Source organism: Lepidothrix coronata, unplaced genomic scaffold (assembly GCF_001604755.1).
Source record: "Lepidothrix coronata isolate B3197 unplaced genomic scaffold, Lepidothrix_coronata-1.0 Scaffold40, whole genome shotgun sequence".
Taxonomy (NCBI): domain Eukaryota; kingdom Metazoa; phylum Chordata; class Aves; order Passeriformes; family Pipridae; genus Lepidothrix; species Lepidothrix coronata.
Window position 1 is genome coordinate 3,344,507 of NW_016690220.1, and position 18,682 is coordinate 3,363,188.

The window sequence follows — 18,682 nt, forward strand, 5'->3', positions numbered from 1 at the left end:
TTTAAGAATTGTTTTTAGAGAAATACATAGAGCACACCTAAATTACACTATAGATACCTCAAGCAGCTCCGAACAAGAACTATTATTTCTAGGTACTGTCAACATCTTGCTTGAGGATGCCATGTGCAGTTAAATCGTGAAAGAAACTGCACAAATTCCTCCCCCTCCCCAGGAAGTTGAAGCATTATCACCACCACCAGTCCAGCTTTTCTTTTGGAGGGTGAAGGACGGAGGTGGAGGGAAGATGAAGTTACTTAACTGCTCCTGGAAGGTAAGTCTTATAATATCTTACTGCTTCAACTGTTCCTGACCTTATGAGTAGCAATCCAGCACAAAACAACAAAAACCAAACTAATGTTGTACGATGGTTTGTTCAAGGTACTGGGTAACGGTGGGCAATACCTTTCATGCCAGCGATCACACAGAGATACTACCTCCAGTACAAGCTCCAAGACAAATGTAAGAGTGTGGTAACTCTCCCTGAGGCTCCTAAGGGCTTTGCTGACAACTGATGCACTCCCTTGTGGGAGCTCCCACAGTTCCCCATGGGAAATACAGTTCCCCATGGGAAACCACAGCATTTTCACATTAGGGCCTTTTTCATTTAAGAAGTAACAAAGCTATTAGGGTAGACTGTGGGGAGACTTGGTTCTTGTATGTTTTGTATGCCCACAGTGATCAGATTTTTTCTGTTCCTGAAGGAGACCCAGCAGACACTGAGTAACCGAAGGAGAGATGGCAGCAAGACAAGGGTTAGAAGTGCTGCAGCAGTATGGGAACACAGCTTAGTTGGATCTGTAGAGTGATCAAGCTACCACCAAAAGTACTTCTAAGTCAATGTGGCATTGGTAATCAGGGAGGTATTTGGTACATCTTTGCCTGGCGGAAAGGTGTAGTTTTGTCTTCCCAACACGCAGCAGGTATATGATGATTTTTCAGAAGAAACAGGTTATTTGTTGCATCATTCTCTGCCTTCATCCCTACCAAATGAGATTACAGTAATGTGATATGCATGGAGCTATAGTTTATATTTATTCGTAAGCTGCAAATAGCATAGTAAGCTGTCAAATCTTAAAAAGAGAAGTGGATTCTGATATTGAACCAACCCTTGCTGGTCTAAAGTGACCTCCTGATTAAAAATTAACATGTTGGTTTTGACGTACAGAATCCCCTATGACTTGGGAGCACTTAGCACCAGCTGTCTTTCCCATTACCCTAGAGTGTCATAGTTTTCATCAGATAAAATGTGCAAAGATACGTTTCAAAGCACACTCTTTCTCCTTTCAACTCTACAACTAAAAACTAAAACACTCTACCGTTCTCTTTTTTCACTATGCAAAGTTTAAAGAAATGAAAATTACATCCTTTGCCAAGTTTAACAGTCTCAAGATGTCACTCAGAAGGAGAAATTGATGGCAACGTTACCTGATCTACTCTCTCACAGAACTCTTTCATAAACAGCATGCCCTAAAATAAAGATTCTCATAGAAACCATGTTTTAAAGCCTATCAATTCTAACTGAATTCTACTAAAATCCCAAACTGTCTTTGGCATAAAAACACATTCACACGGAGTTAGTAGGAGAGCTCAGAGAACTGCAAGGAGGCCCCTTCTCAGCAGCCACATACCATTCCAAAGAAGCCTGGTCTGTCCTCGGGTACGTGAAGTTCTGGATACACATTCTCCAAGAACCATTTGAAGTCCTTACATTTCAGCTTCTCTCGAAGAAGTCTTCTTTCTGTCACATCTCCATATGGCTCCTGAAAGAAAAAGAAAGAAAAAAGATTAAAAAAACCCCATCCAGAACAGATGCTCTCTTTTAAATTATCTATATACATTATTAGGAACCGTATGCTACAGTGATGAGTAGGACTTCTAGCCAGGAAAAATCACCATGTTTGGGTGCTGGATTTGATTTCATTATCCTTATATTCATTAAATGTTGACAAAAAAGAATTGGAACTGTGCAAGTAAAACTTTCAAATATTCTAGAAGACATTCTGAGAAAACTCCCTGAATCCACAAGTGAGGAAGCCCTTGAATACAGATTGCTGGAGACTAAGAAGGCGTATTGGAAAATAAGACTTCCTTTAACTGGATAATTGAAAATCTCAAAAGCAGTGAATGAATCTTGAGGATTTTAAATTATGTCACCATCCATTTGCAAACTACCTGTACAGTTTTACACTTAACTGATGAAACCTGTAAAATCTGCTAATGCTTCCTTTGAACTTCATAGTTTTGGGGGGTGAGGAGTATGAAGTCATAAACCTCCAGAGAAAAGCTTTCCTTGTAGGCTTTTTCTCTGTCTATGGACTGGAGCAGAGTTCACATCTTTTCATGTGTGTCTTCAAAAACCTATCTTTATATTGACTAGGGCTTCAGATAGTCAGGCATGAAATAGTGTTCACTGCCCCCAGATTTTTACAGGTCACTTGACACACTATTTCCTCAAACAACAAATTTATTTGCATTTCTCAAAGCTGTGGAAATACCACTGAAAACACAAAACAGATGTAAAGCAGAGGCAGAGATGCCTGTTTGAATAAATAAACAGCGTGACATATTAGTTCTGAGGTCTGAACATTAATCTTGAAGTGAAACTTCATGAAACCAATTTTTGCAGCCATAGCTTCAATCTTTTTTCCATTATGTTACAGAACTGATTATTTGGGTTTGATGAAGTAAAAAGGTCTGAACTCAACTGATGCAATAAGTGGTGCACAGAGTATTATAGAAACCAAAGTTCATTGGCAAGAGCTCTGATATGGGAAAAAAAAAAAACACATGAGTTTCAGCTTACATCCACGGTGCTACAATAAGCCAATATGCAAAACTTCCAATACTAACACACAAATATCCTTTAAAGATAAAGCTCTGTCATTAGAGACATAAGCTGCTCAGCATTTTACAAGAAAAATTGTCAGTGTTCATTGCTCTTTTTGCGTATGACAAGCAGAATCAGCCTGTCATTGCCTATGGGTGAATCCCACATTTCTCTCTAAGTCAGACTCTAATAATAAAACCTAAATGGCTTTTATGACGTTAAAGTAAAAAAAAAAATTACAAATGTGTAGACTATAATAGTCTAATTACCCAGTTTAATCCAAAGGAACACAAGATGGAAGCTAACCAAATGCAGCTTCCCCAGTATCCTCCAGTATCCTAAGCCTAATGGTTTCAAGAGCATTTTTTCCCCTGGCATATCTATTGGGGTAGGTCACTCAAATGTGCCGGGAGCTCCCTGTCCCTCAGTCCCTAAGCTCTGGTCTGGTGTAGCAGGAGACAAGTGCCCAGCAGCAACTGCAGGACAGCTCTCCTGAAGAACAAAACCAGAAAGCCAGTGCTTAGAAAACTTTCCATACAAAGAGTAGGGCCTGGGAAGATCAGGCACCTCCAGAAACAAGCAACAGCACAGAATGATTTCTTTTGGGCCTGAATTCTGGGCCTTGTGTCAGAGGTTCATTCACAGTGCCATTTCTAGGCACTGTGAGGACATTTTCAGTGTTATGTGTCTTCCAGCCTCTCATGATAAATATGTCCAAGTTATTAAATTGCACACTGATTTACTATTTTGACATACTCAATTTTCACAATATTTATCTTCTTTAAAAGTTTTGTTAACAAATGATCTTGTATTTTCATTTCAAAGCAAATAAAAATACTAATTTAAAAAAACCCCACCCAAAACAACAGAACTGATACTTTAAACATTTTATTGGGAACATTTTCATCTGAGTTCCCAGGACTTATTTTAATTAATTTAATCTTTTCAATATTGATTTTGGGTTTGGAATTTCTTTAACAAACGTGGTGCAGCAGTAAAGCAAACAGAAATATGTATTTTATTTTACATCAGTCCAAAGTTTTACAATTATCACAAGACAGGTAATTTTGCTAAGGATTATTATCATGCTGTTCATCTAAAGGTCTACTGTTCACTCAAACTTGTGAATTTGCATTCATTAATTGCATTTCTGTAATTCTTTATTGAGAGAATCCTGTATCAGCCATTTCACAGAAGTGCACAATTTAAGCTAAACTCCTCCTTATTTTGGCCACCTCACTTAACATTATTCTTTCTTTCATTCATTCATTTAATATTGACATAGATTTGGCATTCTTGTAGTCTTACAGAATTTCAAATTTTTTCCAAGGAATTAAAAATTATACACTTATTCTATGCTTGAGAAAAAGTTTTAGAAGAAATAAGAAATGAACATAAAAAGCACTTCATGTTAAATATTAGCTTAATTAATAGTTCATTGAAAACAAAGCCTACTGAAATTGCAGGAACAATGGACTTGAACTCACCAGGCGAGCGTGTGGGTTTCGGTGGTAATAAAGTTCTTTATATTCATCCATCCACACTTCAGCTGCACGCACACTGTTTGCCAAAGCTTTGGACCGTGAGTATGGAGCTTGTTTGGGGAAAACGTGACCTACATGGGAGCAAGGATGGATCTCAAGACTTCCTCCACACTGCCATATCTGAGCAAGGAATTGACATTGCGTGTATCATTAATTTGAAACTTTGCAAGAAGAAGGATATAGTAACAACAAGGATGTTGTGTAAGGATGATACCTTCTCGAGAATCACACCATACTGTAAGTAACACATACAATAATTTTGTGTGTCACTTGATAATTAAACTAGATAAAATTACATTCTTGTTGCTGTCAGTAATTTGCTCTGACTTCATAAGGAGATAACCTCATCTCTGGTTTTATCTGGTGTGCAATATCCCTTTCTTAGCTTTACATACTTATGATAGGATGTGGTCTATGATATATGTTATGCAGGCATTGTTTCTTTACCAAATTAACCATGTGAATAGCCACTTCTGAAAGAAACCAATGGTTGATAACTAATCCTTACCAGAAATCTTTGCCTATATTCTACTGGAAAGCTGACTTAACCAAACAGGTAAGCTTGTCATATCATTGGAGAACAGTAAATTGTATTCCCACTTGTACAATCAGCACTGTAGAAGAAAGGCATAAGTGCCTGGTGATAAAATCAAACTAACCTTTTCCACTGGAATGCTGGCAAAGGAACGAAAATGAAACAAAATGAAAAGAAGAAGCAAACTACTTCTGTAACTAACTTATGGTGGTCCAATCAACAACAGTGAAACAACCTCCCTTTTATCTAAACCAATATTCCTACTTGCTGCCAAGGAAAGTACTTGCATCTGCATACGGAATTGGCAGAACTAACTCTGCTCTTGTGCTCATCCTCCTGCCTCTGGCTCCCCAGGTCAGGAAATGTACTGCCCATAAGTAATCACCAAGAGGATCCATTAGCCTCAGCACTCTGTGCACATTTTTCTAATTATACTCTTCTCCTCTGACAACCACGGACTTTTGGCAGTTCACCTACACACCCATTTTCCCATTACCCATTCTGATCTCAAATTTGATGTAATGAAAGGAAAGCACAGCTATGTATTTCCTATTTAATATTGTGTGGGACCACAATGTGGCAGATGTCCTGTTCCTGAAAGGTGCCTAAAACAAGGTTTCTGAAATTTGGTCAGATGGGAGGAAAGGCGGGACATGTTACTGCACTTGAACTAACTTGAGGTTATCAACAATGACTCTGATAGACTTTCCATAGATTTTTAGAATTCTCCTTGTGTATTCAAGTGTGCGTAAGTGGCAGCTTATTATTCCTTTGTAATGGAAGACGAGGGAAATTAGCTGAGATAGGTTTAAAGGGTAGAGGTTTGCTCCCTGACAACCTTCTCGTATAAGACATACAATTTTAATTACATGTTATTCAAATGAACACAGCAGGAATGAAACATATAAGTTGCAAGTAAAAGTTCTGTTGCAACAATGTCAAAAGATCAGTGATGGGATTTTTCCCACCTCTCTCTTTGGGACTTTTAGAGATTTAAAAAGTCACTACAGACGAAGGCTTTCAGCATACATAAAATGGAGCTTTTCTTTACGCTGTTATTTTTTTTTAAAAAGATACTTAGAGTTTCTCTCAAATGTCTTAATTTAGAAAACAATGAACGTCTCTATTGATTTGATTTTGGATAACGACATCAGACCTCTGCGTGTGGCACAATATTGTGCTTAATTACAAAAGTGTAAGCACTCACATACATATGTTTACTTCTGAAACAAACTGTTTCCTTAAAGGTATAGGTAATTCATTATTCAACTATAGGGAGCAGTGGATAATCTTTTCTTTCTGGATTTAAAATTCATATTTCTTGTTTTTCATGTGAGGTTTCTCTCTTCTTTTTCACTGGTTTTCAGGGTAACAGTATACTTGTCATTTGAACAGAAAGATGATTAAAGGAATTATACAAGAAATCTAAAATTCTGTACTGATCTTTTAAACAATTTGTATAGTTTCACATGTAAGTTACCCTACTGCCATTTTGAAAGCTGCTATGAAACCAGCTATCCACTTTCACTTTAAGATCTCCCTTTTTGAGAGTTGTTCCAAAACAGTGTTTTTCATAATTATTATTTCTATATTCAAAATTAATTGTTAAGTTGCAGTTTATCATGCAAAATTTGTTAGCAAATATTAAAACCATTCAATTTATTAGTTTAACAATTTCTAATTTGTTATAGTCCACATAAGCATTTTTAATTCATCATTACTTTTTAGATCAGTCTGTTTTTAAACAAGATATGAGGAACAGACAATGAAGACTACTGAAGTAAAAATGTACAGCTAAAGGAAGCATATGCTTCAACTCTTCCTTGATAAAATTTGATTTCAATGGAATGAAATAGACTGACCATACTCTGTTAAATTGATGACAAAAAGAGAAGTCCATAACAGCTGAATTTTCAATAGCTAAAGCTCTCTAAAAAATAATTGTAGGTTGCTAAACAATGCTTATTGAATTCTACTTATTTCACTAAAACAGTCAAAACTTATCTTGTCTTCCCATTACAAAAGCAAATTAAATATATTTCAGCTAAACAATTCCTCAAAAGGTTTATTTATTTTCATTTGAATGGAAAACATGACCTCTATATAAAATCAGGTACAAATGAACAGACATAAAATAAAGCAAGGAATTTAATAGAGAAACTAAAGTTGAGTACTAAATGCTAAATAAGTGACTCTGGAGAAGATTCTCCCATAAAACTATTTCTTCTGTAACAGAAAAGCACATTAGGTTTCATGCATATTTTGCATGCTCACACACATAAAGAGATGTTTCTTTACTACGTCTGGCTAACTCACCGCTAGCATTATAAAAGCATACATTTTTCCTTCACCTCGAGAAGAAAACAAGGTCACATTCCTTTTTACTTTCATTTTCATCTTGATGCATGCAGACTACCAGTATTTTTTCTTTTGTTTTCAGAGATAGGTGGTGGCATTATGAAAACCTACTGAAAATGCTCAGATCTTGCCTTGCAACACCCTTCCCTGACAGGAAGGGGATTGGACAACTGACGTAATGCTGGGTCAGTGAATGCTAAAGAAGAAAAGCTCTATAAGCTCTACCAGTTCATTCTAATATCCTAGGACTCTCTAGAGGAAATAAAAAAATAAAAAAAAGGATGCTACATCCTGAACAAAGACAAAATGTAAAAACCACTATGTTCCTGCCCCTCTCTCTGCTACAATTTTTCTTGCTGATTTGCAGCTGAGCCCCCCCCTCGGGTGGTTCTCTTGCACAATCTGCTGGAAGCTGGGTGGGTGGAGGCATCTCAGACACACGGACCCATCCTGGCTACTCCTGACACAAGACAGGTTTCCATATCCAGACAGAAAGAAACAATACAAAAAGGTCAGAAAACAGAAGACCCCAGGCGATCGGAGGCATATCATCCAGGCTCATGGGCAATAAAATTTCTAAAAGAAGAAAGGTCTTTTCACACATAGCGGGCTAAAGAACAGACCTCAGGTGTATCAAGCCTCAGTCTCCAGAAACAAACTTACATTGCAGTGCCACTAGCAGGACTAAGAGCAGAGGGAGGAAGGAAGCTGCAATCAGATTCCCCTTGCTCCTTGTACAAGAGGGAGAAGATGAAAGAGTATGTTTTTAATCCCTCTGAAAGAGGAGTTCGAATGCCCATTATGCCCATGAAGTGAAATTTTATCCAGCTAAATAGCATTAAGCAATCCAAAATCAAGGTAGATTGACTCAATTCTGCATTCAGCACGTAGCTTCCACCTCTCTTAGTCATCATGCTTTTAGCAAAAGCTTTTTCCTTGTTACACCTCTCAAAACCACAGAGAATTTCTTTGGTTTAGAATGACTGAAGTACAAGAAAGAGGAAGCTTGAGGACAAGTCTTTTCATGTCATCGAGAGAGAGCGGTGTTTACAGAAAGAAGAACAAAAATAAATTAATTTACAGTGTTTTTGAGTAGTCTTGCTCCTAATTTTCAGGTCTGACACATCTAGAAAACACAAGGACAACAGCATTAACACTGATTTATCCCTCCTGACCTCTTCGAGCACTGTGGGCAGCCAAAGAACACAGTTAAATAACATCATAGCACTCTGCTCTTTTCCACAAAAATCCTCACCACAGGGAGCACAAATAGAGGGGCTCCAAATCAAATAGAGGAAAGCATGTTGCCAGATCCTACTGGCAATCTGCACCACCAAAACTGACATGACAAGGCATATTGGTTGGCTGTTGCATAGTCTGCCCTGTAAAATCATTTGTGTCCCAGAAGTCGCTTGATCCACCTGCACCCACGTGCCTGCTTGGCCCCTGTGGGGCACAGCAGTGTGCTCATGTGCTCTCTCCTGGAGACTCTGCTGCTTCCTTTGTGGTCTTCCTGTGCACTAGGCCACCTCTGATACTTTCTCTGTCCCATGAGGAGACCACATGCTAAAGGAGTAAAAGCACTGCTCATGCAGGCTGCTGCACCTCATAAAAAATGACACTGGTTGCTGGAGCCTCATAGAGGTCTATGGCAATGAAAACTTGGCTCTAAAGCAGCAGGCAGCACAGGGGCACTTCAGGTCATAAAGGGAAAGGATCAGGCTTGTTCTGCCTGCAAGCTTTTGTCTCCTGAAAAGCGACACAAAGAGCGGAGAGCCAACAACTGCATGACGAGCACACTGTCTTTAGATTTTCTAAAAGGAGTTGCAGTTCTGGATACCCCAGAACTGGAGACAGCTGGGAGACTTCTGCTTCAGAGGGACACAGTGCTGATGGAGGTGGGTTAACTACTTTAAGCTTCAGGTGGAGGCCTGCTGAATTAGACCAAGACTACTAAGTAGGCTGTGTGTTTGGACTTACGTGACAGAAACTTTTCCCTGTGTGGAAAAGGAGGTGGCCATAAACGCAAACAGCATTTTCAGCTGAGAAATCCCCCCTCCAGAAAGAAACCATGTCAACTCTAGGCCTGTGCTTATTATCTTTCCTAATAATTTTCTTTCCATATTTCTGTACCCTCTGTGCTAGGATTCCTGCACTACAGGCAGCAGGAGACAGGAACAGCAGCCAGGAAGACTCCATGCTTCTCTGACATCAAGAGAGGCAGACATCAAGAGAGACAGTCTGCTGATGGCTCCTTTCTCAAGAAAGTGGGTTTGTAACATTAAAATGCAATTTATCCCTGAAATCTGTTGTCACACGGTACCACAATTCAGTGACTCACAGAAAGGCAAATATGACCATAAAACATAACTGGTGATGGGCACAACAGACAAGGGAAATCCAGAACAATAAGTTGTAAATTCCATGAAAGCCAAAAGCGGCCCTACAGTGTCCCTCCTATGTCATGACTGGATTGCTTCAGTGAGCTAAGTGTGATATCGGGCAAACCATAGGCAGCCAGTGCTCAGTAGGAATCAGCCACACACTCATAACAGCTCAGTTGAGGAGGACAAGACTATCTTGCTTATCAGTCTGGACTATCTTGTGTCTCCTCTCTTTTTCCCTGCTGTAAATCTTTTTCATTACAGCTATCTATCTGCCTCACACCTAAGCACGGCCCACCCCCGGTGAGGTGCAGCTCTACAGTTCCTGGAGATCTTCCCCATCATCTTATACTTACATAAACTTTACTTACATAAACTTTTCCTGAGGTGAAACAGAATAAAGCCTTAAAAGAAGTACAGGCTGCCTTGTCCTGCCCCACGGGGACCAGCTACCAGCTGCCTCCTGCTCACTCAATCAACCACATCAAAGAATTACAAATGCTTCTTTCCAATGACCTTCTTCAAGCCACAGAATGTAAACTTTACCCGCTAGTATCACACTTGTATTTTATACTGGCACTCAAAACAAAGACATGTTTTAAAAATTGCTTTAAAATGCCTATTTGGAAGGAAAATAACAGCTATACCAAAGTGTGAGGAAAACATTCATATAAAGACCTTCCAAAATACTCTCTTCTTAACACTTGCTTTTATTACAGCTATTTCACTATGTAAAAGGGCATGAAGAAAGAAAGAAGAAACTTGTTTTATTCTCAGGAAAAGAAACTTTCAATTAAGCCACCTACCCTAAATGAGAATTCAAGGTTTTCTCCTCCCCAGACTTCCATTCCTGTGTCATACGAACCAAGATAATCAAAATACTTTTTGCTCACAGAAAACAATCCACCTGCCATGGTTGGAGACCTGTAAAAGAGAATAGTAACTCTGAATTAAATAAGAAGCAAAAAAAAATAATGAACCAATCAAACAGACAAAAAAACCCATATATTTTTATTTTCTATTTTCTCAGTCTTTTCTGGATACAAAGTAAAAGTCAGACATTGATTGGTTATCATGAGGCCATTTAAATTTAATTTTGTAGTAAAAAAATTGTATCTGAAACAAGCTCCAGAATGTACAAATATTGTCTTAAAATACTTTTTTGCAATTGCAGTGTCTTTGTGTATAAATGAGTTGTCTCTTACCTTCACATAATAGAACATAAGTTTGGGGTTTTTGTAGCAGAACTGTATTAGTCAGCTCTGAAATTCTAAGTGCTGTACCTTTATGTATTTTACCTAAGTAATAATTAAAGAAATATTTGTGCTTTGGTAATTAATAACAACATTCTAGATCCCATTAAAATCAAGTGAAAAAACTCTCGGACATCAATTAAGAATTAAGTAAACATAACCTCTAAAGATATTTGTTTTCTTTCTAAGATCTGCCCATTTGTATATTCTTAAATTCTTTACTAAGTTTGAGGAAAAAAAAAATCAGGAATCAAGATTGGATCCTCATGGAAGATCACAAGGCCCAGAGTGACAGTGCACTTAAAGGATGTACTTTCAGTAGGGTAGCATGTGCACACATACATAAACTTGTATTTGTTCAATACTGTTCCTAATTGTTCATAGTCTTAGAAAATTACTCTCTTTAAAGTACCAAGTATATAATGCTGATTGGAACTGAGTTCAGCTGACATTTTATGAATTTTACTAAATTGCTGTGGAGGTAAATATTAAAAAATGCAAGGTACAGTGATCAATTAGTCTTAATCTGTCAAAACCAATTTTACCAGCTATCTTTTTTGAAGCAACACTGTCTCACATTGTCATATGCTGTTTCAAATAATGGAATGAGATGAGGTAAGACAGAAGGAAAAAAAACAAACTCCATAACCAGTCAAGTTCTTCTATCTCCCTCCAGAACTCATCTTTCCAAACACAGCTGTTGGTGACACCACTCTTGGCACTGCTGCTTTCTCCAGACACTTGTCGAGCTCACAGTCCCCAGGCTACTATGAAACTTTATCCCTCATCATTCTCCTCTTAGCATGTCAAAAACAATTCTTCTTGTCATGAAGAAGAAAAAAGCATCATATTTGAGCTAAAGGATTTTAAAACATTTACTCTTATTTTGAATTTTTTTGAAGAAGGATGTGGACTAATACATGCTGAGAAGGACTAAACTACTGCCTCATTTTTCTCACGTAAAAAAATTGTTCTCTCAGTTGAGGATAAGTTCATTAATATTTGTGAAGTACTGGATATTATTATCATGATAAGCCACCTAGAAAAGACTGAGAAAAATTAATCACTCTGTATTTCCTGTAGTCTATAAGATAACATTATAAATAGAAGTAAGTACTAACAAAAATGCCAAACAGCTTAATTTATTACAATACACTGCTGAAATAGAGCAACTTTCAAGTTGAACACAGCAGACCCTCAACTATTAGGATTTTATCTACAGTGCCCATTTTCCAGATGTCTTGTTTGTTCTATTACCTTACCTCTCCTAAAAACACAACACAGAGTGACAAATAATACCAACCAATTGTAACTAATCTTAAATTAAAACAAAACTAATACCCACAAGGAAGACATCAGAGTGAGCTCCTGTGAGATAGCCCTTAAGAGAAACCTTGGTGGATAGAGCTGTATCATTTCATCTCAATAAAAAACTGGCAAGCTGGCTCACCTTTGAAAATAGCCACCACTATGGTTACAGCACAGATAGAGTCTTCAAAATAACTTTTGCATTCTAACTGGCTAATGATTTTTTTCTCTTTTCATCATTGCTCATGATGTTTTTTACAACACAGAGCTCTTCGCTTTGCACAGAGAACATCCTTCAGTATTTATCAGTTACACCCCTTCCAAGCGCTGATAAACATCTCTGGGAGTTTGCCTAGAGGAGTCAAAAGACTACTTTGTAATAAGGATTCTATTATGGAAGATGACATAGGAGTTTCAGCTTTTAGACCAGTATTTTTTCCAAGACCATGGTAAGCAGGAGCTATTTTGTAAAAAATGGGGAACTAAGCAAAATAAGTGATTTTTAGTAATATGCTTATTTCTCAAATATTTTTCAGCACCTGGCATTTTCAGGTGAAATAAAAAACACATTCACAGCATAAGATGCATAAAAATTAACCTGATCACATCAGTTTTGGACCTCCTCCGTTTTTGTTCTCTTTCAGGGGTACTATGCCAAGTGAAGACCAGTCTCCAGTCAAATCCACCAATCTGTGGCTCACCAGCATTTCCCAAGTATTCAAATGTATTCCAGTCAATAACATCAATAACAGGGCAGACGACGGCTGTTTCTTCTTCCGCAATCCTGGTATTTTTTTAAAACAAAAGGGTAACTTCCATTAGAAACTTCTCTCAAAAGCTGTAACTGACAAGAACAAGGAATGCTTACAGAGACCAAACACAGAGTTTTGCTCCTTTTCAATTCACACTGCAATACAAGGAAATGATGGCTACAGAAATAACCACCAGTTTCCTACTGAGGATGCATCAGGATGGACTTGGCTATAGGCACCTGGTAAGCATCAATCTTCCTGGACAGTGGAAGGGAGGAATGTCAGATGACTTAAGATAACACATTAAGCATCTGGCTTGGCTTCCATAGCCAGCATCACATTCTCAACAAAAAAAAAAGTCTGTTTTCTTTTTGTACAGGTTGCTGCGTTTAAGAGAGTAGCATGATTGTATAGTTCTGCCAAGGTGAATAATAAATTAGCCAGCCTCTTGGCCCTCAAAGTCATGGCTGTTCTTGTGATAATCCACAAAAAGTTACACTAAGTACTGCAACAATAACTCAAAAAGAAGCCATGAGCTTAAATGTTGCATGTTCTTTTGAACACACAACACTGGAATTAGATCTCCAACAGTGAAATATACATAAAGCAGGCTTCCAGAAACCCTGGCAACATAGGAGATGGAGAGGAGAAACGAGATAGCACTGCAGAATTACACACCTATCAGCAAGGGTGATCTAAAGATAGTCAAGATCTTTATCATACTAAGAATACATCAGAGCTGATGACATTTCTTGCAGGTCTACTTCTTCAAGAAGATAAACCCCTTCCTCCCATTTCTTAATACCATGCAGGGTTTTCTGGATTCCTTTCCAAAGCCATTTGCCCTTACAAATGGCAGCAGGATTCTTTGCCTTCTCCTCAACTTCTGGAAAGGCCTGTCTCAGTACTAGGGGCAACTTCAAGCACACAAGCTCAAGCTAAGGTCTTTCTTCTAAATCGCTGTTTAGCATCTTCTCTACACTAGTGTTAGACATCCCCTGATAGCTGAGTGCAACGAAGTGATGTTTGACTTTAAGATGCTAGTACTTGTTTTAGCCCTTAGTCTTCTGGTTTACATATTCCAGAGGTGAAGGAAAAATGAACATATTATATTGTCAAATAAGTAACAGATGCAGTGTATCTGTCATTCAAAGAGCCAGTTCCTCATGGGATTATTGATTATTAAGATTAAAACCCGCAGGCTGACCAAGGGCTCAGACTCTGAAATTAGAGCAGCTTGTGAAGGTTAAATGCAGCAGAGAACAGCAGCAGTTCCACAGAAGTATTGTCTGAGCTGACAAAGACTGCCTTAAGTATGAAATGGTCTCTTGTTGCTGGAGGGAATATGCAACACAGCTGTTTTCTTCATTATCATTTTCCATTGAAATCTTGAGCACACAAAAGGGCTTATACAAATATTGCTATCTCCTCTCTCAGTCACATAAAACTAATGTACAAAGCAATGAGAATCATATGTACACAGAGAAAAAAATCCCAATAAAATGTAAAAATGCTTTGCTGCTCCTGTAACAAGTAGGAAAAGGAGTAAAAATTAGGTAGCTGGAATATGATTTTAGTTATGAAAGGAATCACATAAGTGAAAAGCCATCTCTTTTTCCATAAGTTAAGAATTAATTAGATAGTACAAGGCACAGGCGGCTTACAAATACAACCATGTTTGTGCTGTAAAATGCACTGTTGTATTGCTCCCATACATTTCAGTCAGAAATGCCACGGAAAATTCCCCTTAGAGATGCACATCTGCATCTGCAGCAAGAAGACCAAGAATTCCAAGACACATTCAGGGCTAACTTTTTACAGAAGGTGATTTATAACGTGTAAAATTATCCCAATCCTTCCTCAAGATTGCCATCTAGTGGTGTGCTAAAGAAGTGAAGAAATTTCAGAATCGTCTCCACAGTCACACTGTTTCTTTAGAAGCCAGTCGTTAAACCCATGCTCATTATTTGATGTTTACCCTTTTTCCTTTCTTCAAACTATCATAGTTAACCCACAGTCATCTGGAATGTACGGCATGAAATTTAGAAACAAGGTGAGTATGGCAATTTTAAGAAAACAAAAAACTAAAATAGTATTCTAGATACAATTTCAAATGGACCTGGGGAGTTTGAGAACACATCCCACTAGGTATCAGGAAGACTTGCATACATCAAGACAGCATGTGCTTTTGGAAGTCTTTCTCCATTTTGCATAGGGCTGTTTTTTCTGGTCTGTATCCAAAGTCTATAGTGGCCCATGGGAATCTTTACAGGATGCAAATCAAACCACTGGCCTTGAGGAAAGAATTATTTTTAACTGTGTTTTAAAGAGAACTGGTTTTCTATACAGAATATTTAGGAGTGTGATTCAGGTACTCTATGCATCAGCATATCCTAATGGCATCCAAGGAGGTAAAGCCATAAGCTGTCAGTAAGGGGGACAAAGCAATGGATGCGATGTGAGGGCAGCAGGGTGCTGTGGTGAGGTGGTGGAACTGACAGCAGGAAAAGTGCATGTATGGCTGATGAATATGCATAGATGAGGCTTCAAGAATACCCTAAATATTCAAAGCTGTAATGAAGAGCTTGTATTCTGGTTTCCAGGGTTTTTTCTTGTAGATTTTGGAGGGTTCTTCGGGTTTTTGTTTTCTTTGTTTGTTTGTTTTTAATCAGTGGAAGTTTTCTGAACAGCCTGGCAGATCTGCAGTATAGACAAGAGACTACATAGGTGTAAAGTTCAGTGTCCCAGAACAGATGGTTTCCAAGTAAAAGTCAGTGTTGACATAGCATTAACTCCTCCCTATCCTACCCCATCATGTTTTATATTAGAACCAGTTTGGAAAGAGGGATTTCCTCAGGACTAGGAAGATGAAGTTTTTTGACTTGTATTCCACTCTGCGTCTGTACACATTGTCCTGCAATAGGGCATGTCTCGGGGCACGCATCTTTCCAGACCTTCTTCTCATCCACAACCCTGGCTGACAGAAGCAGCCACCTTTCCCAAGGTAGTTTCAAAGCTGAGGGTGCGGGGATTCCTCTTCCTGAAAAATTTCCCTTGTCTGAAGAAAAAGAGCAGCTTGGTCCCCAGGATTAAAAAAAAAACAAAAAACATTTCCTGATCTTTCACACTTCCATTTGCTTCCCCATAGCCAGGAGACAAACACTTGCAGTGCCTCAGGGACCAGGCTGCAGTAACATTTGGTAAACTACAAGTCATTTTTCCAGTGCAGAGGAGTGCCAAATTGTCTTGTCTCTTCTTCTCCAGTGGGACAGAAAACCAGCCCAGAGCATCAGCTCACCTTTCCAACAGTGGCTCCAGCCAGCCCTCATGGCATTCACAGTGGCAGTCCAGGAAGGTCAGGATGTCTCCTTTTGCCACAGATGCCCCCAGCAGCCGGGCTCGAACCAGCCCCTCTCGCTTATTTGCCCGGATAAGACGCACCTTGCGTAAACCAGCCACGTAGTTCTCCAAAGTCTCCTTTAAATGTTCTATAACAAACAAACAAACAGAAAAGTAATAATAGTTCTGGAACAATTTGTTAATATCACGCTACAGAAAGTTATCTCCTCAGTAGCATACTGCTTATAGCAGTACCCTAAAGATACTGGCAGTTTGAACTCCTAAGAAAGGACATGGAAAAAGCACAGAACCTAGATGGACAAAAATAATGGTTACTTTTAAGAAATCAAATGCTTTACATTTGGCCCTGCAATTCATTTTCAGATTGTCAAGTGCTTCTCAAATGTTACTTAAAGATTTGTCTGTGTTTTACTCTTAACACAATTCATGTGTAGTGGAAAATGCCAGCAGCGCCTTTGTGTCCCATTATTCAAACTAAACCAAAGAACTAGGTAGCTGTCATTACTTGAGACACCAGGGCAACCTTAGAGCAATCAAAACTTGCTCAAATCAGGCAACCTAAAATGTTTCAACAGACTGTAGGTTATCTGTGCAGGCAAGCACTCACATACAACACATGCTTCCCCATTCTAAACTAAATTTGGTTCAGAAGCCAAATTTTTCCCTGGCACACTACAAGAAAAAATATTTTCCAATTAGATGCCTATGTTGTACAATATTATGGTATGTGACCTAAACAGCATAACTTTCTCCTGTGGACTGGCTGACCAAAAAAGCCCATCAACAATCAACATTATTTAGAATTATTCTTCCTACCTTTGTCACTGTAATCATCTACAAGAATAATTTCTTCCAAAAGAATATCTGGGGATGTCTCAAGAACACTGTGAACAGTTCGCAGAAGTGTTGACCAAGCCTCATTATAAAAAGCTATCACAACGGAGGTTTTTGGCAGGTTATAATAATCATACATCTTCTCTCTGCATCTGTAAGGGAGGGTATTACATTTAGTACAAGTGCAAAAACATTTGTTAGTTTTCAGAAAATGATTCTCAAATGAAGAATTTGTATGCTATTTACTAAATGTAAGCAAGAACATAGGATCTTAAAAGAACTGTATGTTTGTGGAAAAGTCATGCAAACACTTTCAGGAAGCTGCTCTTCTAGAAGCTCTATTTTCTTAGAAGCTTTATGACTAAAATTTTGCAAACTCCCAAAATGTCTAAAAAGAAAAATAATAAGAGGTATTCTGGGCTGCTGTACATGCAGTAGCTGTCTTTGTACAATATTAATTCAAGTAGAAGAAGAAGCAAAAGCCAAAACATGCCTCAGATTACAGAAAGAATATTAAAAAACAAACAAATAAAACCCAAGCAAACAAATCCCCAGCAACCTAAGTGCAGTAAAAGCAGTAACATTAATTACTGATCACTCGTGCTTTGGAAAATAAAACAAATGTAGACAGTAAAAATATAAATGTGAAGGAACAGCAACACATAAAGAGAAAAAAACAACCAGCAACAGAACTGAGACATATGTACACTAAAGCAGAAATTGGAAAGACCATAGAACTGCCAAAATATAACAGTGAAATCCGGAAAAACTGTAAACAGACATAGAAATGCGTGAGTTTGGGTCTACAGAGAGCCAAGAAGTTTGCAAGCCATTGAATTAAGCTCCAGAATGTATTTGCTATAAATACATATAGGAACTTCCCTAAATGACCGTAAGGATGCCAAGAAAATTACAACTGAGCCAAATGTATAAATTGTTAAAAGAATCCACTGGTCTGAAAGAATTTTAAAATAATGATCGTATTTATTACAATTTCTCCCCTTTGCTTAGAGCATTCCACATTAGCACTTTTATTAAAACTCAACAGAAATGGTTTAGAGATATTGGAACTTTCTTATGTCTCCAGTTTACTGCCTGGAGTCACCAGGGCTTATAAGGGGCAGAAGGACACACTTCAACTCCTGTAGACTGCTAGGTCACAACAGATACCAAAGCAGGCAGGACATCCCTCCTACTGAAACAGAACAGCAGTGAGTCCTCCAAAACCCATGGTATTGGGAGCAGAAAAAGGAAATCAAATTGATCAGTAGGAAACCTGAAAGCAAAATCCCTTAGGTCAATTTAGGGGCACCAAAATTCCCCAAAACACTCAGAAAACAACATTAAAAGCAAACTGCTTACTTATGGCACATTGAGAAAGTATTCACAAACTATTTAACACTGCTGTGTTTCCAATTAAAAAAGACTTGCAGGTTTCTTTAAAGATTATGCAACTATTAAGATCTATTGTACAGAAAGAAAAAAAGGTCTGAATCTGAATATTTGCAGAATTAAAATTCTTATGAG

At 38.2% G+C, this 18,682-nt stretch overlaps 1 protein-coding gene across 1 annotated transcript in view; it reads right to left on the reverse strand.

Moving 5' to 3' along the window:
• Window positions 1-18,682, reverse strand: part of GALNT12 (polypeptide N-acetylgalactosaminyltransferase 12) — a 46,065-nt gene that overhangs the window by 15,179 nt on the left and 12,204 nt on the right. The window contains exons 2-7 of the mRNA XM_017813165.1: window positions 17,138-17,307; window positions 16,260-16,449; window positions 12,808-12,993; window positions 10,455-10,572; window positions 4,315-4,491; window positions 1,629-1,760 (exon numbers count right to left, since the gene is read on the reverse strand). Coding sequence (XP_017668654.1) covers window positions 1,629-1,760; window positions 4,315-4,491; window positions 10,455-10,572; window positions 12,808-12,993; window positions 16,260-16,449; window positions 17,138-17,307 — 973 coding nt within the window. The remainder of the gene's footprint in view (window positions 1-1,628; window positions 1,761-4,314; window positions 4,492-10,454; window positions 10,573-12,807; window positions 12,994-16,259; window positions 16,450-17,137; window positions 17,308-18,682) is intronic.